The 17,476-nt window shown below is 40.0% G+C and overlaps 1 protein-coding gene and 1 long non-coding RNA gene across 2 annotated transcripts in view; both read left to right on the forward strand.

The window, feature by feature from the left end:
- LOC113168134 (NACHT, LRR and PYD domains-containing protein 3-like) overlaps positions 1-17,476 on the forward strand; it is a 167,734-nt gene that overhangs the window by 41,498 nt on the left and 108,760 nt on the right. Inside the window, exons 10-12 of the mRNA XM_033326631.1 lie at positions 332-505; positions 1,178-1,351; positions 2,025-2,198. Of these exons, the coding sequence (XP_033182522.1) occupies positions 332-505; positions 1,178-1,351; positions 2,025-2,198 (522 nt within the window). The remainder of the gene's footprint in view (positions 1-331; positions 506-1,177; positions 1,352-2,024; positions 2,199-17,476) is intronic.
- LOC117153082 lies at positions 12,801-14,094 on the forward strand. Its single transcript, XR_004463511.1, has 3 exons — positions 12,801-12,835; positions 12,953-13,069; positions 13,159-14,094. It is a non-coding gene; the product is annotated as an uncharacterized LOC117153082 (long non-coding RNA).

Below are 17,476 nucleotides of genomic sequence, written 5' to 3' on the forward strand. Positions count from 1 at the left end.
CAGGAGTGAAGCTTCTGTCTGCTGGACTGGAGAATTTACACTGTAAACTGGAAATTCTCAGGTCAGGTCAAGTTTTTTTTTTAAATATCGGGAGATGTTTAAAAACGTCATAACTGCTGATATAAGAGAGACCCAAGCAGATTAAACTTTCTTATGTCATGCTTTCTAAGTTGCAGAAGGGTCTCATCAAAATTTTTACAGTATATAAAATACTTGTATTTTCTTGTCTGATTTTATTTCATTGTGTTGTATCATTTTTGTACAGAGTCTATATTAATGGTCATTACCGTTCAACGCAAATGTTGTCATGTTATATATCAATGTTTTTCAGACTGAGTGGCTGTAACCTCTCAGAGAGAAGCTGTAAAGCTCTGTCCTCAGTTCTCAGCTCCCAGTCCTCTAGTCTTAGAGAACTGGACCTGAGTAACAACAACCTGCAGGATTCAGGATTGAATCTTCTGTCTGCTGGACTGGAGAATCCACACTGTAAACTGGAAACTCTCAGGTTAGGTCAAGTTTTTGTTTTAAATATCGGGAGATGTTTAAAAACTTCATAACTGCTGATATAAGAGAGACCTAAGCAGATTAAACTTTCTTATGTCATTCTTTCTAAGTTGCAGAAGGGTCTCATCAAAATTTTTACAGTATATAAAATACTTGTATTTTCTTGTCTGATTTTATTTCATTGTGTTGTATCATTTTTGTACAGAGTCTATATTAATGGTCATTACCGTTCAACGCAAATGTTGTCATGTTATATATCAATGTTTTTCAGACTGAGTGGCTGTAACCTCTCAGAGAGAAGCTGTGAAGCTCTGTCCTCAGTTCTCTGCTCCCAGTCCTCTAGTCTGAGAGAACTGGACCTTAGTAACAACGACCTGCAGGATTCAGGAGTGAATCATCTGTCTGCTGGACTGGAGAATCCACACTGTAAACTGGAAACTCTCAGGTCAGGTCAAGACAAGACAAGACAGAGACCTAAGCAGATTAAACTTTCTTATGTCATAATTTCTAAGTTGCAGAAGGGTCTCATCAGTATTTTCACAGTATATAAAATACTAGTATTTTCATGTCTGATTTTATTTAATTTTGTTGGATCTTTTTAGTACAGAGTCAATATTAAAGGTGATTACGGTTCAACACAAATGTTGTCATGTTATACATTACTGTTTTTCAGACTGAGTGGCTGTAACCTCTCAGAGAGAAGCTGTGAAGCTCTGTCCTCAGTTCTCAGCTCCCAGTCCTCTAGTCTGAGAGAACTGGACCTGAGTAACAACTACCTGCAGGATTCAGGATTGAAGCTTCTGTCTGCTGGACTGGAGAATTCACTATGTAAATTGGAAACTCTCAGGTCAGGGCAAGACAAGACAAGACAGAGACCCAAGCAAATTAAACTTTCTTATGTCATGATTTCTAAGTTGCAGAAGGGTCTCATCAGTATTTTCACAGTATATAAAATACCAGTATTTTCATGTCTGATTTTATTTAATTTTGTTGGATCTTTTTAGTACAAAGTCAATATTAAAGGTGATTATGGTTCAACACAAATGTTGTCGTGTTATACATTACTGTTTTTCAGACTGAGTGGCTGTTACCTCTCAGAGAGAAGCTGTGAAGCTCTGTCCCCAGTTCTCAGCTCCCAGTCCTCTAGTCTGGGAGAACTGGACCTGAGTAACAATGACCTGCAGGATTCAGGATTGAAGCTTCTGTCTGCTGGACTGGAGAATTCACTATGTAAATTGGAAACTTTTGGGTCAGGTCAAGTTTCTGTTTTAAATAACTGGAAATATTAAAAAAAGTAATTAACTGCTGATATAAGAGAGACCCAAGCAAATTAAACGTTCTAATGTCATGATTTCTAAATTGCAGAAGTTTCTAATCAGTATTTTTACAATATATAAAATAACTGTACTTTCCTGTCTGATTTTATTTCATTGTGTTGTATCCTTTTAGTACAGAGTCAATATTAAAGGTGATTACCGTTCAACACAAATGTTTTCATGTTAAATATCACTGTTTTTCAGACTGAGTGGCTGTAACCTCTCAGAGAGAAGCTGTGAAGCTCTGTTTTCAGTTCTCAGCTCCCAGTCCTCTAGTCTGAGAGAACTGGACCTGAGTAACAACGACCTGCAGGATTCAGGAGTGAAGCTTGTGTCTGCTGGACTGGAGAATCCACACTGTAAACTGGAAACTCTCAGGTCAGGTTTCATTAACTTAAACATATTTTCATGCAGACTCTGAGACGTTGTGTCCATAAGGATGGTTAGTGTAGTGGTAACATCACCGCTTCCCATGTGGTAGACTGTGATTCAAATCCCAGCCACGGCCTACCTCCAATAGGGGTCCTTAGGCAAGACTTCCTCACGCTTACCCTGCCTTCCATTGTACCCTACTTGTAAGACACAGCTGTGGTGGCTCATCTGATTTGATTGCTCCTCCTACGGTAGGCGTATCGTATCGTATCTCTTCCTGTTGTCGACGCTGACTCGCTTGTCAGTTGCTCTGTTTGTTTCACTAACTTTAACAAACTTTAAACTAAATTCATAGTGTTAGTGAAAAGCACTACTGGCGTAAGAGTTATAACATACACCTGTGTTGCTTAAGGACCATTCATAATACTTATTACTCTTGTTTTCTTGTGTTGTGAGGTCTGCTAGCTTAACTCTGTTAGCCATGGCTGCTTCTCCCTCTTCTTCTTCTCCCTCTTCTTCTCCTCCTGCTCTCTCTTGCTCGGTTTGTCACATGTTTAGTTTTTCCTCTGCCTCCTTTAGTGAGAAGGGAATTTGTAATAAATGTAGTTTATTTGCAGCTTTGGAGGCGAGGCTGACTGATTTGGAGACTCGGCTCCGCACCGTGGAAAACAAGCCAGCTAGCATAGCTCCTGTTAGCATAGCTCCTGTTAGCATAGCTCCTGTTAGCATAGCTCCTGTTAGCTGTCCCCCGGCAGTTCCCGAGCAGCCGGGAAGTCAGGCCGGCTGGGTGACGGTTCGTAGGAAGCATAACCCTAGACACTCGCCCAAGGTTCACCACGACCAGGTTCACGTTTCTAACCGGTTTTCCCCACTCAGCAACTCACCTGCTGAGAAACCCACTCTGGTTATTGGCAGCTCTATAGTCAGAAACGTGAAGTTAGAGACTCCAGCGGCCATAGTCAAGTGTATTCCTGGGGCCAGAGCGGGCGACGTCGAGTCCTATTTAAAACTCCTGTGTAAGGATAAACGTAAATATAGTAAGATAATAATTCACACAGGAGTTAATGACGCCCGATTACAACAATCGGAAGTCACTAAAATTAATGTTGAATCGGTGTAACTTTGCAAAAACGATGTCGGACTCTGTAGTTTTCTCTGGACCCCTTCCCAATCTGACCAGTGACGACATGTTTAGCCGTATGACGTCATTCAACCGCTGGCTGTCTAAGTGGTGTCCCACAAACAACGTGGGCTACATAGACTAAACCTGGGCTGATTAGAAGAGACGGCATCCATCCCACTTTAGATGGTGCGTCTCAACTCTCTAGAAATATGACAGAGTTTATTAGACGACCTAAACCCTGACATGTCAGAGTGGAGCCCAGGACGCAGAGACGCAGTCTTACACACCTCTCTGCAGTTTCCTTACAGCCGTCACCCCCCAAAAACTACTATAACCCTATAGAGACAGTGTCTGCTCCCAGACTACCTAAATTATTTATATCTAAAACTAACACAAGAGGAGTAATTCATAAAAACCTAATAAAAATAAAGACGACTCCCCTTTAGAACAAAATAACAAGAAAACAATCAAATGTGGACTTTTAAATATCAGATCTCTCTCGTCTAAATCCCTGTTAGTAAATGATTTGATAACTGACCATCAAATAGACTTATTTTGTCTTACTGAAACCTGGCTGCAGCAGGATGAATATGTCTCTCTGAATGAGTCGACCCCCTCAAGTCATGTTAATTATCATGTTCCTAGAAGCACAGGTCGGGGTGGAGGAGTAGCAGCAATCTTCCACTCAAGTTTGTTAATCAACCCCAGACCTAAACATAGTTTGAATTCATTTGAGAGCCTCACTCTTAGCCTCTCTGATCCTAACTGGAAAAATCAAAAACCAGTCCTGTTTGTTATTGTGTACCGTCCTCCTGTCCCTTACTCTGAGTTTTTAACTGAATTCTCAGATTTTCTATCTGATTTAGTTCATTATAGTGGGTGACTTTAATATCCATGTAGATGTTGATGATAACTGCCTCAACACTGCATTTAATTCACTATTAGACTCTAAATGTAAATAAACCCACTCACTGTTTTAATCACACCCTTGATCTTATTCTGACATACGGTGTGGAAGTTGATCAGTTAATAGTTTTTCCCCAAAACCCTCTTTTATCTGACCATTTCTTAATTACATTTGAATTTACAGTACCAAACTTTACTAAACCTACAGATAAGATTCACTACAGTAGATGTTTATGTGAAAATGCTGTTGACAAATTTAAGGAACTGATTCCATCTTTTATTTCAGAGCCATGTACCAACACAGAGGAAGGCAGTTATTTCAATGTTACTCCAGCACAATTGGACTATCTTGTTAATAGTACTGGTGCTTCACTTGGAACAATACTTGATACTGTTGCTCCTCTGAAAAAGAAACTAGTGAGTCAGAGGAAGTTAGTTCCATGGTACAATTCACAAATCCGTAGCTTAAAGCAGAAATCACGTAAGCTGGAAAGGAGGTGGCGTTCCACCAATTTAGATGAATATTGCCTAGCCTGGAAATATAGTTTAATAATATATAAAAAAGCCCTGCGTAAAGCTAGAACTTCATATTACTCCTCATTAATAGAGGCAAATAAGAACAACCCTAGGTTTCTTTTCAGCACTGTAGCCAGGCTGACAAAGAGTCATAGCTCGGTTGACCCTAGTATTCCCTCAACTCTCAGCAGCAATGACTTCATGAATTTCTTTACAAATAAAATCATAACTATTAGAGAAAAAATTGATCAGATCATCCCTGCATACAGCATGGATTGTACAACAACTCTAGATCCACGCTCGTACTTATACTGCTTCCTCCCTGTAGATCATTCTGAATTAATTTCAGTAATTAATTCCTCTAAACCATCAACATGTCTCTTAGATTCCATCCCGACTAGACTCCTCAAGGATGTCTTACCTTTGATCAGCACGTCCATATTAGATCAGATCAATCTGTCTTTACAAATAGGCTACGTACCACAGGCTTTTAAGGTTGCTGTAGTCAAGCCCCTACTCAAAAAGCCTAATCTGGACTCAGGGGTCTTAGCGAATTATACACCAATATCCAATCTGCCCTTTATCTCTAAAATCCTTGAAAAGATAGTTTCTAAGCAATTGTACGACCACCTGCGTAGCTATAACTTGTATGAAGATTTCCAGTCAGGAGTTAGAGTACATCATAGTACAGAAACAGCACTGGTAAAGGTCACTAATGATCTTCTATTAGCATCAGACAGTGGACTACTCTCTATACTCGTCATGTTAGATCTTAATGCTGCATTCGACACTATAGATCACAACATTTTATTACACAGACTGGAACATGTCATTGGAATCAAAGGAACAGCACTAGAGTGGTTTAAATCGTATCTATCGGATAGATTTCAGTTTGTACACGTTAATGATGAGTCTTCCATGCACAGCAAAGTCAGCTATGGAGTTCCACAGGGATCTGTGCTTGGACCGATTCTTTTCACTTTATATATGTCCCCTTTAGGCAATATTATTAGGAAACACTCTATAAATTTCCATTGTTATGCAGATGATACCCAGCCATACTTATCTATGAAACCAGGAGAAACTAATCAATTAGTCAAACTTCAGGAATGCTTAAAAGACATAAAGACCTGGATGTCCTCCAATTTCCTTCTCCTAAATCCGGACAAGACAGAGGTTATACTGTTTGGGCCTAAAAATCTCAGAGACACTATGTCTAATCACGTTCTCACCATTGATGACTTAGTTCTGGCCTCAAGTAATACTGTAAGAAACCTCGGAGTTATCTTTGATCAGGATATCTCCTTCACTTCATACATAAAAGAAATCTCTAGAACTGCCTTTTTTCACCTGAGAAACATTAAAGTTAAAATTAGGAGCATCCTGTCCCAAAGTGATGCTGAAAAACTAGTCCATGCATTTGTTACTTCCAGACTGGACTATTGTAATTCATTATTAATAGGATGTCCCAATAACTCATTAAAGAGCCTCCAGTTAATCCAAAATGCTGCAGCCAGAGTTCTGACTGGAATTAGCAAGAGAGATCATATTTCTCCTACGTTAGCTTCTCTCCATTGGCTCCCTGTTAAATCCAGAATTGAATTTAAAATTCTTCTCCTAACTTATAAATCCCTTAATAATCAGGCTCCATCTTATCTTAAAGACCTCATAGTTCCTTATCTTCCAAGCAGAACTCTCCGTTCTCAGACTGCAGGTTTACTTGTGGTTCCTAGAGTTTCCAAATGTAGAATGGGAGGCAGAGCCTTTAGCTACCAAGCCCCTCTCCTGTGGAACCAGCTCCCAGTTCAGGTTCGGGAGGCAGACACCCTCTCCACATTTAAGACTAGACTTAAAACTTTCCTTTTTTATAAAGCTTATAGTTAGAGATGGATCAGGTGACTCTGAACCATCTCTTAGTTATGCTGATATAGGTTATTCTGCTGGGGGACCTCTACTGATAAACTGAGCTCCTCTCCTCTCTCCTTTCTCCTGTATCAATGCAAATGCCACCATTGCATGTCATTAACTTTGTGTCTTCTCTCTCTTTTAGTTGTGTTTCCTCCTCTGTGTCTCCCTCTCTCTGTACTTTTCTGCAGGTATCCTCGGCCTGGAGCTGTACATCTCCAGAATCCAGTTCATCTGCCCAATGTTCTTGATGCTTGTTGTTGTCTTTATTGCCTGCTGTTCTTTTCTCTCTTCTCTTTCCACTCACCCCAACCGGTCAAGGCAGATGGCCGCCCACTATGAGCCTGGTTCTGCTGGAGGTTTCTACCTCTAAAGGGAGTTTTTCCTCTCCACTGTTGCCTAAAGCTTGCTCAAATGGGATTGTTGGGTTTTCTCTATAATTTTTTGTATAAATATTTTCTGTAAGGTCTTAAACCTTACACTGTAAAGTGCCTTGAGATAACTTCTGTTGCGAATTGGTGCTATACAAATAAAATTGAATTGAATTGAATTGAATTAAGTCGCTTTGGATAAAAGTGTCTGCTAAATGACTAAATGTAAATGTGAGATGAGGATTTTTCCTTTTTTTGTTAATGTTTTTTGTCAAAGGTATAGCGGCAAAAAGAAAGGAAAGTCACTGTTTATAATTTCTGATTGTGGGCAGAAAGTAGTCATTATATGGCCAGATCTTCCTCAAAGTCACAAAAATAAACTACCACAATTTTTATATATTTTATATATACTAAATGAAACAAAACATTCATGACTTTCCCTATCTTTATTCTAAAGACATGTAGCTCTAAACCACACTTCCATTTTATACTCTATTCTGACCTAGTTGACGTGTGACATCAGTGTTTCGCTTACTTGGTGTTTCATCAGTTAAGAAAAATTGTGTTTGTTAATCTTTGTGACTTGTGGTGAAGATCACAAATTCATATTTCATCAAGAATTGATGCAAAATAGAAAAATGGTTCACTTACATTTTCTTTCTACTGTATGTGACTAAATTAGCTTCAAATGCAAATAGCAGTATGTGATGTTAGCCTGTACACAAAACACCACCTCTAATTCTGTGAATTGTTCTGTGTGTCTGCAGTCTGTCAGGCTGTCTGATCACAGAGGAAGGCTGTGCTTCTCTGGCCTCAGCTCTGAGTCCCAACCCCTCCCATCTGAGAGAACTGGACCTGAGCTACAATCATCCAGGGGATGCAGGATTAAAGCTGCTGTCTGCTGGTCTGGAGGATCTACACTGGACACTGGACACTTTCAGGTATGGAGAGGCCTGCTGCACCCACAGACAATGTCTGATGGAGGATGAAGTAGGGATGTTAAAGATTTATGCATTCATTTATTTAGATGAGTAAAACAAACGCACCTCTTTGCCATGAAAGGAAGAAAAATGTGTCAGCATCAATTTGTGTCTCACTATGGAGTTGTGTTGATAAACACTGCAGCAGAAAGTAGTTTTGTGTTGGAAACATTTCCTCTCAGCTGATGACAAATCTTCACTGAACCACTTTACATTCAACAAAGAAAAGAGGGGAGCTCCTGTAATTCTGACTTCAGTGTCTCATTCTGACTTTGTGAGCAAATCTCCTCATGATGAAATCAGGTGTTACATTAGATTCTGTGAACTGAGCAGGAAATTCATCTTTACTTATAGGTAGAGTTTTTATCCCCAGAATGACAATGAATGAATATCAGAGGATTGAATCAGGTCACGGCATCATGTCTCTGTCTCCTCAAATAGTGATGATTGAAGCATCTTCACCTTCCTGAGATCCTGATCTTGTCATGATGAGATCTTGTGTCATATATAGGAGACAGTAAATCAGAACTAGAACATGTTCATTTCATCATTACAATCTGTCAAAGAGGAAAAACTCCTTGTTGTTCCCAGTTGAAGAATTAGTTTGTGATTGAATGTTTTTCTCCTCAAACTCCTGTTTTCACTTTCTGTCTCTGGCTGCTCCAACAAATCTGACACCAAATCAGATGAAGCCACAAAGTCTGTGTGTAATGATCAATATCCAGTAGCTGTAGGTGAACTAGACTTTCTCTGAACACAGGACAACGTGTGAAGCTCAGCTGAGATCAGTCCACAGACATTAGAGAGAGGAAAACACACACACAGAGTCCATGTATGTGGAGTTGATCCTCTTGGACTTTGCTCTCCAGTTTCCTGCTTCCTGTGCAGTCACATTAGTTTGTCTGGTGACAGAGTGAGACTGAAAGCAGGTGTCTGACACCAAAACTGCTGTGAACTAGAGAATTGAAATCTTTCCTCCATGTCACCTCCCTGCTCCGTAGAATTCCAAGATAAGGACTCCAATTCCTTAGTTGTTTGCTGAATGTCCATCCCTACATACAAGCCTCCATTAGAACAGAACCAGAACACACTGTGTGTATGAGAGCCATGTAATGTCCATGTGTGCATGCTGAAAGAGAATGTGCTGCTCTGACCCCCCTCCTCCTTTCAGGGTGGAGCCTGGAGGAGTCCGATGGTTGAGACCAGGTCTGAGGAAGTGTAAGTGTGTTTTTAATGAGACTGATGAAAACAAAGCAGCAACATTCAACCATATTCAAACTGTCACATCACTCATTCAAATCCCTGATGTCATGAGTCCTCATCAAACTGATGATAGATTAATAACTGCAGCTGGATTGTGTCTTGTTCTCTCCATCAGATTTCTGTCAACTCACCATCGACACAAACACAGTGAACAGAAAACTACGACTGTCTGACAACAACAGGAAGATGAAACGTATGAAGGAGGATCAGTCATATCCTAAACATCCAGACAGATTTGACTGGTGTCCTCAGCTGCTGTGTAGTAATGGTCTGACTGGTCGCTGTTACTGGGAGGTCGAGTGGAGCGGAATGGTTTATATATCAGTGAGTTACAGAGGAATCAGAAGGAAAGGAGGTAGTGATGAGTGTTTTTTCGGAAAAAATGATCAGTCCTGGAGTCTGTTCTGCTCTGATGTTGGTTACTATGTCAGTCACAATAATAGATCAACATCCTTCTCCTCCTCTGTCTCTCACAGAGTATCAGTGTATGTAGACTGTCCTGCTGGGACTCTGTCCTTCTACAGAGTCTCCTCTGACAAACTGATCCACCTCCACACCTTCAACACCACATTCTCTGAACCTCTTTATCCTGGGTTTACACTCTGGTCTCCTGGTTCCTCAGTGTCTCTGTGTTCAGTGTAGTACTGAGAGTGTCGTCCTGTCAGAGAAACGTCGTCTCTGTTGAACAGATAGTTCAGTCTCTACATGTCTGTCTCTTTCACTCACACACACGTTTTCAGATTCATGGATTCAATCAGTTTCTTCTTGAACCAGTTCTAAATGATTCCTTGTAAACTTGTTCCTCTTCCAGTCCTTTAAAGATGAAGCTCTGACTATTCCAGGATCCAGATGTTGAGGACTTGTTCTGAAGTCTTGTTCTGTCTTTTGTCTCTTTCTCTTTTCGATCCACTGACATTATTAGACATCAGTGTTGCTGTTCATAGTGACGTCAGCAACACATCCATGATTTCATGAAGGAAAGTTTCCTGACTTTTGTTCTTCAATCATCTTTATTTGGAGTTAAATGAGTCCAACTAAAGTCAGATCTACTGAAATGGGGACGATTTGAAGTGACTTGACATTTTGTGATACTGACCAGGAGTGGACTCACTGTTGTTGTGGACTGTATCTGTAAGTGCTGCTGGTTCATCTATAGCATCCACACACATCTGGAAACACATCTGTCTGTCTGACTTGATCAAACAATGACTCCTGCACCTGCTGGACCAGAAGCTTAAGTTGGACCTTTCAGAATAAAAGCATGCGTTTGTATGCTGCAGCAGGACATCAGTGTGTTCCTTCAGGCTGCTGTATTGAACCAACACACTGAGCTCAAATTGAGCTTTATTCACTTCAACTTTGTTCTTGATCTCTGTGATGGAAAAGTTTCAGTTTAACATATGAAGCAAAATCCAAGGTGTCCAAGTGGAAGAAGAGTTTTTGTGTTGGTGTTAAAGAAGCTCTGAGAGTGAACCATCAGAAACATGAATGTGTGGTTGTTAGTAAGTAAAGTTCTAGATATCTACCTAACAGAACCTGTCCCATGGACTAACTGTAGTTTGATGATCTGACTTTAGTTTGGATTGTGCTCATGTATTTTCATATTCTCGTAAGTTGGACCTTTACATTTACATTTAGTCATCCAAAGCGACATTCAAGGGTAGACAGTGTAAGCATAAGGAGGTCTTGCCTACACACCCTTTTTGGAGGTAGGCCACAGCTGGGATTTGCTTGTATCAAACCAGTGAAGTAACTAACAATACCTCTGGGATTTTTAGGGACTTAGACACATCTCAGGAAACTCAACCAACATCAAAAACAGATGTTGGCATCCATTTAAGAATCCACCTTGGTGTGGGTTGAAGTTAACATTGTAGATACTTACTGTTGTGGCTTTATTGATTGTTATACCCATATTAAGGAGAATATAGCACCAAGAAAGCAGAAAAACAACATATTATGGAGAGGGGCATAGGATAGGAGAAAGTGGGAAAGGGTCACTGATGGCAGAATGCATAGAGAGGGAGACATGTGCTTCCTAGGATTATTTTGTTCCATAGTATACTTAAAAAGCTAATATTTTCAATTGTGCTTCAGACTGACCCCTGCCAGTGACCTGGAGGTTCTAAAATGTATGTTTAATTATTCACAACCTCTACAGTTCTTCAGAACCAGACTTATAAAAACTGGGCTTTTCTTATTCTCACCAGCAAAACTTTCAGTTTCCCCAGCAGCAGAATATTAATCTGCTATTTACACCTGTTTTCATTAGAGAAAGCAAAGGAAGAGACACAAGTAAAACAGCATCATGTAATGAAACCATTAACATCACCTCAGTGGATCTCCCCTATAATTGGTTTGTAAACCAAACAGTACACAGGTCAGATGTATGGTGGCTGTGAGACAAAAAAAACCTGAAACCCAAACCCCCACCTGACTGTCAGGGATCATGTGCTTTAATCCAGCTGTTGATGCTGTAGACACTGGCTCAGTTGCTACCACATGTCAATAACAAGAGCTCCTGAGGGACTAACTGCACTCTCTATTGAATTAGAGGTAAATTCTTGATTTAATGATCCGCTGACTAAGTGGATTCAGGACTGGTTTGGCAGACGGAGTCGGCTTATTGCTTCTTATTTGGTATCTTTACTTGTGGTGTGTGGATGCTGCTGCATCCCATGTCTCAGGGAGCTCATGCAGAGACTGATTGAAAACAGCACTGAACAAAACTAACTGTGTCTATGAGCTTGTTCCACAGACAGAAAACAACTATGATGGGAGCAACTCCCTGTTGTTGTCTGTTTGATGCTACCTGGGGGGTCTGATGTAATGAACAATGATGTCCATACTGAAAGTGGAGAGAAGTGGTGTGGGACTGACGTAGTTACAAAGAAACACAGATCATCCTAATTTTACATTTATTTGTTTTCTATCCAGTTCTTCCATCTAATTACTTATTTGTTTTATGTCTTTGTTGATTATGTTTTATTATGAACTCTTGATTGTAAATAAACTGGAGGGAAATGATAGAAAATGTGATTGTTATACATTATACAATGCAGCTGCTGTGTTCCTGTGTCACCATAAAAAGATCATGTCAGGAGTCTTAACTAACTGTTGGAAACAGATGAACTGTGGAACCTGCCCTGAATGTGCTTCACCCCCACATACTCCCTAGGAACATACCACCGTTCAATGAAACATATGTTAGTGGAGAAATGTTCATGTATCTTTGTCTTTAAATGTTCTGTACTGATATTAAAGACCTGTGGGAGACGGACTCTCCGAGCAGCAGCACTTGTATCTGAAGCTCATTGTGATTGTAACTACTGCTCCCATGAAAGAATTAACATGTTCTTAAAGTTAGATTCTGGTCTCAGTGAACTCTGTCTGTTGTTTAAAGCACAAAGAGCAAAATCCACTTTAAGAAAAACCACGTGTTCAACATGGAGGAAACTTTGGACTCATTTTGATTCATGCTGAAAGAAAAAGAGGAGACTTTTAGTTTGGTTCTGTTTGTGTGTGATATTATAGAAACATCTAGAAAAAGGACATTTTGATCTTATAACACCAAATAAGGTAAATGTTATTTTTCCTGTTTCCACTTTTACTCAGTTCATCATGTTCCAATTCTTTTCTGAGTGACTCTTCATTTAAATTATTTTCACGTGAATTAACTTTAGATTTTATTTGCAGGTCAAATGTGGACTTTGCTCCACAGAGCTGTCTGTACATAAACAGGATCAATGCTGAGACGTTACAGAGCACGACATGAAAATAAAGAAGCTGTAAATACTCCAGTGATGAACTCAGGTATGTTGAAATTCTCACTAAAACTTTAAAACCTTCACTTTATTATTAATAAGTTTATATCATGAAGTGGTTCCAACACGATGGAACAGCTCAGACCACATGCTGGAAGAATGAAGGACCAAAAGGAGCCAGTGTGGGAATCTGTGGCCTCTTTAAAAACAGATATCACTCCACTTACTGCTGAACACCATGAAATCAGAGGAGAAACTCTCAGCGTGCTCGCTCCTTTCAATCCAGCTACAGTGGAGCTGTCTGAAGACAAAAGAGTCTCTGGATCCAAGGTCATTCCCATGATCCAAATGCTGCAGCATGCACTTCAACGTAAAGCCTCAAATCTAAGCACACAGACTGCAGCAGAACTCAGAGAGAAGCTCCGAAGAAGAGTCCCAGATACTCTGTGTGGTCTGGAATCAGTAAGTGTGATGACACCTGCAGCTGGAACAGGCCCCGCTTGGGAGGTCTGGAAACAACAGTCAAACCATGAGACAGGACACAGAGTCATATTATTGTGGTTCTATTCAGATGAATTAGAATTGATCCACTTCTCTTTCATTCAGTCAGCACTTTATTCTAAACAGGACCATTCATCACTCAGCTGTTGTCCACATGTCTGAATGAATGAACCTAGTTCAGTTTCTCTCCTCGCTCTTTATCCAGGTCTCCTGCACTGATTCTTCAAATCCAGCAGATGTTGCTATGAATCCATTCACCAACACAGTGTCAACACAGTTAGAGGAATGAGCCCCACACTCCATGAGGCATCATCTACCATCACTATCCAGCAGCTCTCTGCTCTGACTGTCTCAGGCTGAACTGACTCTTCACTAAGCTCCGTCCCTTTAGTTATGTCAAAGTTTTTTACTGCAACTCAATTTTAAACACATAATTTCCCTTTAACTGTTTCTAGAAACATTATTGTGAGAAGAAAAATCAGTTTTAAACAGTGAACTGTTTAAAACCAACTTTCTCCCTGTGTCTCGCTTTCCATTAATAAATGAGGCTTCATTCATTCAAAAAATATTTAGCACCACAACATAATGGTTATATGATTACATTTACTACTAAACATTATAAACTATATAGGAACTTAATTTTCAAGAGGTAGAGTTGTACCTACACAAACATATGAACACAACATTCAGTAAAATTTCCTTCACAGAAAAAAAGAAAAATATAAAACTGAAACTATTTGGAATCTATTTAAAACAAACATATTAAAAATAAAAAGTTTTGAGTCATATTAAAACAGTCGGCTAAAAGTTTTCTCCACCAGTTATTCACTGTGAAACTAGACTGTGCTGGAAGAAGAACCTGAACCGGCTCAGCAGCAGCAAACAACACAAACTTTATCTAAAGGAAAATGAAACTAATCCAAGATTCTTCTTTTTGCTCAGTTGGCGACAAACAAAAACACAAAAGGCAAAAATTAATTATTATCACAAAGTTAGAAATGAAAAAACCCAGTTCACCAAAAACAGTGATGACGCAGGCAGTGATATGTGTGTTTGTCATCGTCATAGTGTATCTGTCCGATTTCTAGTAACATGAACACACAGTGATGATCAGTGGTGTTTCTGGAATCACTGGCATCTTGCTGCAAACACAGACTCATGTTGAGGTTTAAAGTCACATTAAATAATAAGGTTCTTCTAAAAAGCGGCTCAGATCAGAGTTGTTGTTTCTCTAAATCCCAAACGATCCAGCAGGTTCTGAGTGTGTCAAACACTGAGCTTCACCATCGTCTCAGAAAGTGAAGCTTCAGGCTACAGAAAGAGGAGAAAACCAGTGTTTGGACTTAAAGGGATTTAATATGATGTTGTTAAATAGATTAAAGCCACGTCTACTTTGGTTGTATCTGTGTTGTAATGTTTGAAGAAAAGCTCCCTGACACATCGACTCCCAGCCTTTATTGTCTCCACTGTTTGGTTTTGTGTGTTCTTGTGTTGCTGTGTTGATTGGACTTTTATTTCAGTCTGTTACCTTCTAAATGCCACAGTGATCCTCTACAGTTTGATGCCAGGCTCTAAGCTTTATATCCACTGTAGACCTACAGAAACATGTCAGTCCAAAGCTTCCTGGAGCTTCACTCAACAAGAGATTTCACTACATCAAGAGAGAAAATAAAGTGAGTGAAGTGAAGTCAGGTACGTTTGGTAGAAACCAGTTGTTGAACATTGTGGGAAACAAACTTCATGTCATTTAAGAATGAGAGGAGAACGTGGAAAGACAAATGAAATGTGTGAATCTGATGATCCAACACATTTACTAGTAAATCTTTAGAGGCTGCTCAGTGGATTTATTCTTCTGGATGTTTCCCAAACGTAGAACTGCTTCTTTAAAGTCAAACTACATCACATGTTTGTTTGGATCAGAATGAGATAGAAGACAATTCAGCGTAAACTTATGAAGCTCCCATTAAATATTTAGGCCCCATTCCTAAAATACTGAGTATCTGCTGATACAGATTTGACTTCTGCTGCTGTTTTCATCATGTTAATGACAGCAGACACTTTTCAATGGGACTTTGGTTTGTGGGCTGCTGAGAGATGGTGCTGCCTCGTTTCTAAATCAAGTCCAACTCAAACTGAAACCAACACAAAGTTCCCCGTAGACGTCTAAATAAGTCCCTTTTCACTGTGTGTTTCTTTCATTCAGACAGTTTGTGCTGTAAAAATGAGCTCTGTGTTTGTCTGTGTCTGTCTCACAGCGGTGTCAGTCACAGACACATGTTTGTGGTGGAAAGCATCTTTTCTGTCTCCATACAGATAAAATCTGTGAACCACGCTTCCAACATCAGCCCAGGGCGGAGGAGTAATCAGATTACTCTTTAGCTGCACGTAGACTCAGATTTCCAGTGACCAGGTGACTTGAGTCCATGTAAACACACTGACTGACAGACTGTGAAGCTCTCTGAGTTACAGTCAGGTTCAAAACAGGTCGGACTTTAGTTTCAGACCTGCTGTTGGTCACTTGCTCCATCAGCAGCAGAACTGTTGTTTCTGTATCTTCTTCATGACGAACATCACAAAGACGATAAGAACCAAAGCAGCAACCACCAAGTCCACTCTCAGCCCAACACGTCCTCGCCCGTTTCCGTCCTCGTCTCCTCCGTTCACCATGTTTGTTGTTGTGTGAGCTGCAGAGCAGAAAGCAGCTGTGAGGATCAGCTGTCACATCATCTACTGCACTTTGACCCCATCACTCATTCCAGCTGTTTTCTACAAAGTCTCATCAACACCAACATCTGATCTGTGATGTTTCATTCATCCTCATCATTGATTCATTCATCAATAAAAATCAGTCCAGGACACAGATTTAAAGGTACAATATGTCAAATCAGACAGCTTCTCATAATGTTTTGCTTCATCCAACTAAAAATCCAAAAACCTCCCAAATATCAAAGTTATTATTGTAAAAATGCAGCAAATTTTCCCATTGAAGAACCTGAAATCATCAATATTTGGTCATTTTGTTCATTATCAGTGGACAATTATCAGTGGACACAAGTCAGGTATTTATTCAGGGTGACTGTGGGTTAGATAGAATCTGGAAATAGACGGTATGTTTTGTCCATTTGAAAGATAAATCTGTAAAGAGAAAGTTAATATTTGAAACTTGAAGTTGGAGAAAATAACAGAACCAAGCTGTAAATGAGTCGGTGAAAGTTATTTGAACTGTAATGTAACTTTAATCATATGTATTGAAATGTCTTTGAATACATCATGATTTCTATTCCACCCACACAGAGCTGTCTCTGTCTCACTTTGGTTCACTCAGTCAGCTTCTCAATGTGTAACGCCAACTTTAAAGTAAGTCTATACGCCCACTAGTGCCTGTTGGAAATTCAACATCAGTACGTCACATTTCAGCTTCAGCTGTTAGCTTTACATTTACTATTCTGTCTTTCAAATGGAAACAACTCTGTTGTGAATATTGTTGAACATTGTCCTGTGTCATTCTGAGTGTACTACTCTGCATTGAACACTAGATGGAGACTGTCTCTACATGAAACACAGCAGAACCACTTTGTACAGTGACCTGATGGAAACACAGAGATTCTTTCTGGTTTTATGGAGGAAGACAGAGTCGACTGCGTGTGGTTTAAGTTTGTGTTTAGAAAGTGCTCCACCAGCTTCTCCTGCTACACAGAACTTCACAAACGTCCACTGTGCTTGTTTGAGCTGCAGCATTAACCAGAGGAACGTCCACACAGGCTTTCTGCTGTTATAGGACAGCCTCACGTTCACCAAGCAGCTTCACGGCTGTTCCAGAGACAAACACACTGAACTCCACAAACTCAGCGGAGTCTTCAACCTTCAGGTTCACAGTGTTGATGAGTTCAGGGTCACCTCTCCTTGTCCCCCTCCAATTCCACATCCATATGTTCCAGCATGGCTGATGTTGACA

This window comes from Anabas testudineus, chromosome 18 (assembly GCF_900324465.2).
Source record: "Anabas testudineus chromosome 18, fAnaTes1.2, whole genome shotgun sequence".
Classification (NCBI taxonomy): Eukaryota; Metazoa; Chordata; class Actinopteri; order Anabantiformes; family Anabantidae; genus Anabas; species Anabas testudineus.